General features: G+C 48.7%; 1 protein-coding gene across 1 annotated transcript; it reads right to left on the bottom strand.

Moving 5' to 3' along the window:
* Positions 1-226: 226 nt before the first annotated feature.
* On the bottom strand, positions 227-2,435 carry LOC108282868 (macrophage-expressed gene 1 protein-like). The gene has a single exon (XM_017498891.2). It carries the CDS (start codon positions 2,348-2,350, stop codon positions 227-229), a length of 2,124 nt encoding a protein of 707 aa, XP_017354380.1. The 5' UTR covers positions 2,351-2,435.
* Between the last annotated feature and the right edge of the window lie 583 nt (positions 2,436-3,018).

Genomic DNA, 3,018 nt, shown 5'->3' with positions numbered 1-3,018 from the left:
GTCCCAGCTGTTCCCTTTTCCCTCCCCCACCCTGGTTCATGTAGCAGTATGAATTGCCTGGCCCAGAGACCTAAATAAAAAGTCACAAATATCTGTGTGACTTTGGTTGCATTTTCCATTTTAATGCTTAGGAAAACAGAAGTAATCAGAAATGACCATGCTATTTGGAGATGAGAGAAACCCTTTTCTGGGAGACACTTAAACTGGACTCTGCCCCTGCTTTTGGTCAGGGGGTGTCTCCAGTTGCTGCAATGCCTGGAACCAAACTCTGCCTCTTCCCAAATACCCGGTATCCCTTCTTCTTGAACTTTTGGGTACTATAGATGGCCAGGGTGATGACAACAGCCAGAATGATGGTGGTCCCCACTGCGATCCCAGTTGTAGCCCCTCCTGACATGCCACCATCATCCCCATGGATGCCATTCATGGCGCTTCGCAGCTCTAACGGCTTTCCCAGCCTCCAGCGATGGGTCTTGGAGTCCTTAATCCAGGCTCTTGAATTCTCAGAATTGGTCACTATGACAGTGTTGGTGTCAGCCTGACTCACGAGGGGCGGCTGGGTGAAAGGTGGGAGACTAGCAGGGGGAAGAAACTTTTCACTAAAGAGCCCAGACTTGACGCAGTAGGATACTTGGCATCCGTCGCTGATGAGGGCTAGGTGCTGGCTGAAGCCCCTTGGGCACTTTTTCAGGGAAGGTGCCCCTAAATCTTTGGATGTGGCTAGATCCACCAGGGGGTTCCCAACTGTGCAGCTGAAGAACCCACCAAAGGGGACCGCGAACCTGCTTCCCAACTCATAATCCTGAGAAACACATACCTTGAGGTTTTCAAAGATTTTCAGTGGCAAGTAGCTGGTTGGGCATAACTGCGCATTTGTCATGGGGTTTATGCTCTTACTGCTGAAGAGGCCCCCAAAAAGCAGTCCTGAGTGTTCAGGTACTTGGCTACTGGATGCACACCAAAAAGCCCTAAATTCAGCCTTTGCCACCTTGAATACATCTTCACACACTGTCTTGCAGAAGATGCGGAGGGTGCACTTCTTACGACACTCCAGGTGGTTGTAACCCTCCTCACGGGTCTGGGATAGCAGGTGCACCGGGGAGTAGCCAGAGGGACAGGAGAAATTACCAGTCAGTGGATTCTTCTGCTCCAACTCTGGGCAGAGGAAGACACTCCCATTCCCTGAAGACTGGCTACATACCTGATAAACCCCACCAAAAAAGAAGTTGGTCATTTTCCCCTCGCAGGAGCCATCATCAGTGTTGGCCTGAAAATTGAAGTTGGGAGAATTGAGATCTGTGCAGCCAGGATAGGTGTTGAACGTGTAATAGCTTTTCACTGCAGTTTCCACTGTCTGTGACACCTTCTTCACCAGGGGGCCTGGCAAGTCAGGCAGCATGTTGGGGTTGATGAAGAAATGCAGAGGCAGTCCAGTGCGGTCAATGGCCACCAGGTGGTTGGCGATGCCCTGCTGCCAAGCCTGGAGGGTGATGCCTGGGTAAAAAGGAACCCCTCCGATGCTCTGCACCCTGGAGTTGGTTCTGTTTGAGAGGTAGCTCTTGGTGAGGACATTCTGTGAGGCGTGGTTTGCCTCAGATTGGAAGTTCACGGTGTTTTGGAAGGCAGCTCCAGCAGATGCAGTCAGGGCACTACGACTGCTCTGGCTGTCTTGGAAGAAGGAGGCCCTGATGTGGTCCTCCTGAATAAGAGCAGCCCCAGCATCCACACTGGTGATGACATGGGTGCCATAGTTGAGGACAAGGAGTTCTGCCAGGTAGGTGGCCATCCTTGTCTGGTTGTTCTCTAGATAGTCAGAGATGTCCAGGAGCTCCTTTCTAAAACCTGAGCTTAACTCTAAAGCTGGGTTGATTTTGACTGTGTAGATCAGGTTTCTCACCTGAACTCGGGTAGTAACAGCTTTGTCCTTCACTTGAAGGGTCTTCATTCTTTGGAACTCGGTGGAGAATTTGCCATTGACTTTGGAAAAAAGAGAGAGTTCTGTGTTGATGGAGTAGGACGTGCTGCTCTGGTAATTTGTCCATGATTCCAGAATTTCTGAGTTCATCTCCAGGTTGCTCTGTTTCTGGGGAATGGTGAAGATTTCATCAGGGATAATATACTGTCCATCCTCAGTTGTCCTGCAGTTGGTGTAAGTCAAGTCCATCACCCGTCCCATGTCCACATTCCTCAGATTGTCCCAGCCCCCTCCAGGTAGGACTTCCAGGACAGGTAGTTTCAAGGCATTCTTGCATTTTTGAAATCCAACTTCATCTGTCTCTCCTGGAGGCTTGCCTGGTTTAGCCCATGCTGCCACTGCCCAGAAGAGGATGGTAGCCCTGAAGCAGTTCATGGCTCAGACAGCCCCAGCCACACAGAAGTCTACACAGCAGCCAGCAAGCTTCAGGCAAACTAAATAGAGAAAAATAAAGCAGCTGTGAAAACAGGTCTCCAAAATTCAAGTTCTCCAAAAGCTACCAGTTTCTCTTTAAACTAATCTAATTGTAAAATGAGAGTTGGTTGGAATATTAAAGTTCATCAAGACTGAAGAAATTGTGCTATACTAAACATCTAAACACAGCCCTACATGTTAACTATCCTACTTTTCCCCCAGACCTGGCTGGTTACTCTGTTGCATGGGTGAGCACTTAGAAAAAGTGTGACCCTACACCCTACTGCTTCCTCCACCAGAAAGTTTTTCTTTGCTTTTTTCTCACTCTCTTGGACTTGATGTTTCACATTTTCTCTGACACCTCCTTCCTGGGACTCTAATACCAGTTTCCTTTTATTGGAAACACAGAGGCAAATGACAACATTACTCTTACTGAAACACCATGACTCCACCATACCCATGCAAGCTGTAAGTCAAGGCCAAAGCTGGATTTCCCATTTGCCTGGAGCAGAGGCTGTTTCCACAAAAGAAAGGAGTGAAACTCTTGGACACTTGTCCTGTGGGTTTCATTGTTATAAGCCCTAATAGTCTGTCTGTGGGGATAACATTGTCTGGAGCACAGCTGATGG

The sequence above is a fragment of the Cebus imitator genome, unplaced genomic scaffold (assembly GCF_001604975.1).
Source record: "Cebus imitator isolate Cc_AM_T3 unplaced genomic scaffold, Cebus_imitator-1.0 Scaffold253, whole genome shotgun sequence".
NCBI lineage: Eukaryota > Metazoa > Chordata > Mammalia > Primates > Cebidae > Cebus > Cebus imitator.
The sequence above is the reverse complement of the archived record's forward strand: the minus strand, read 5'-3'. Positions and strand labels throughout refer to the sequence as shown.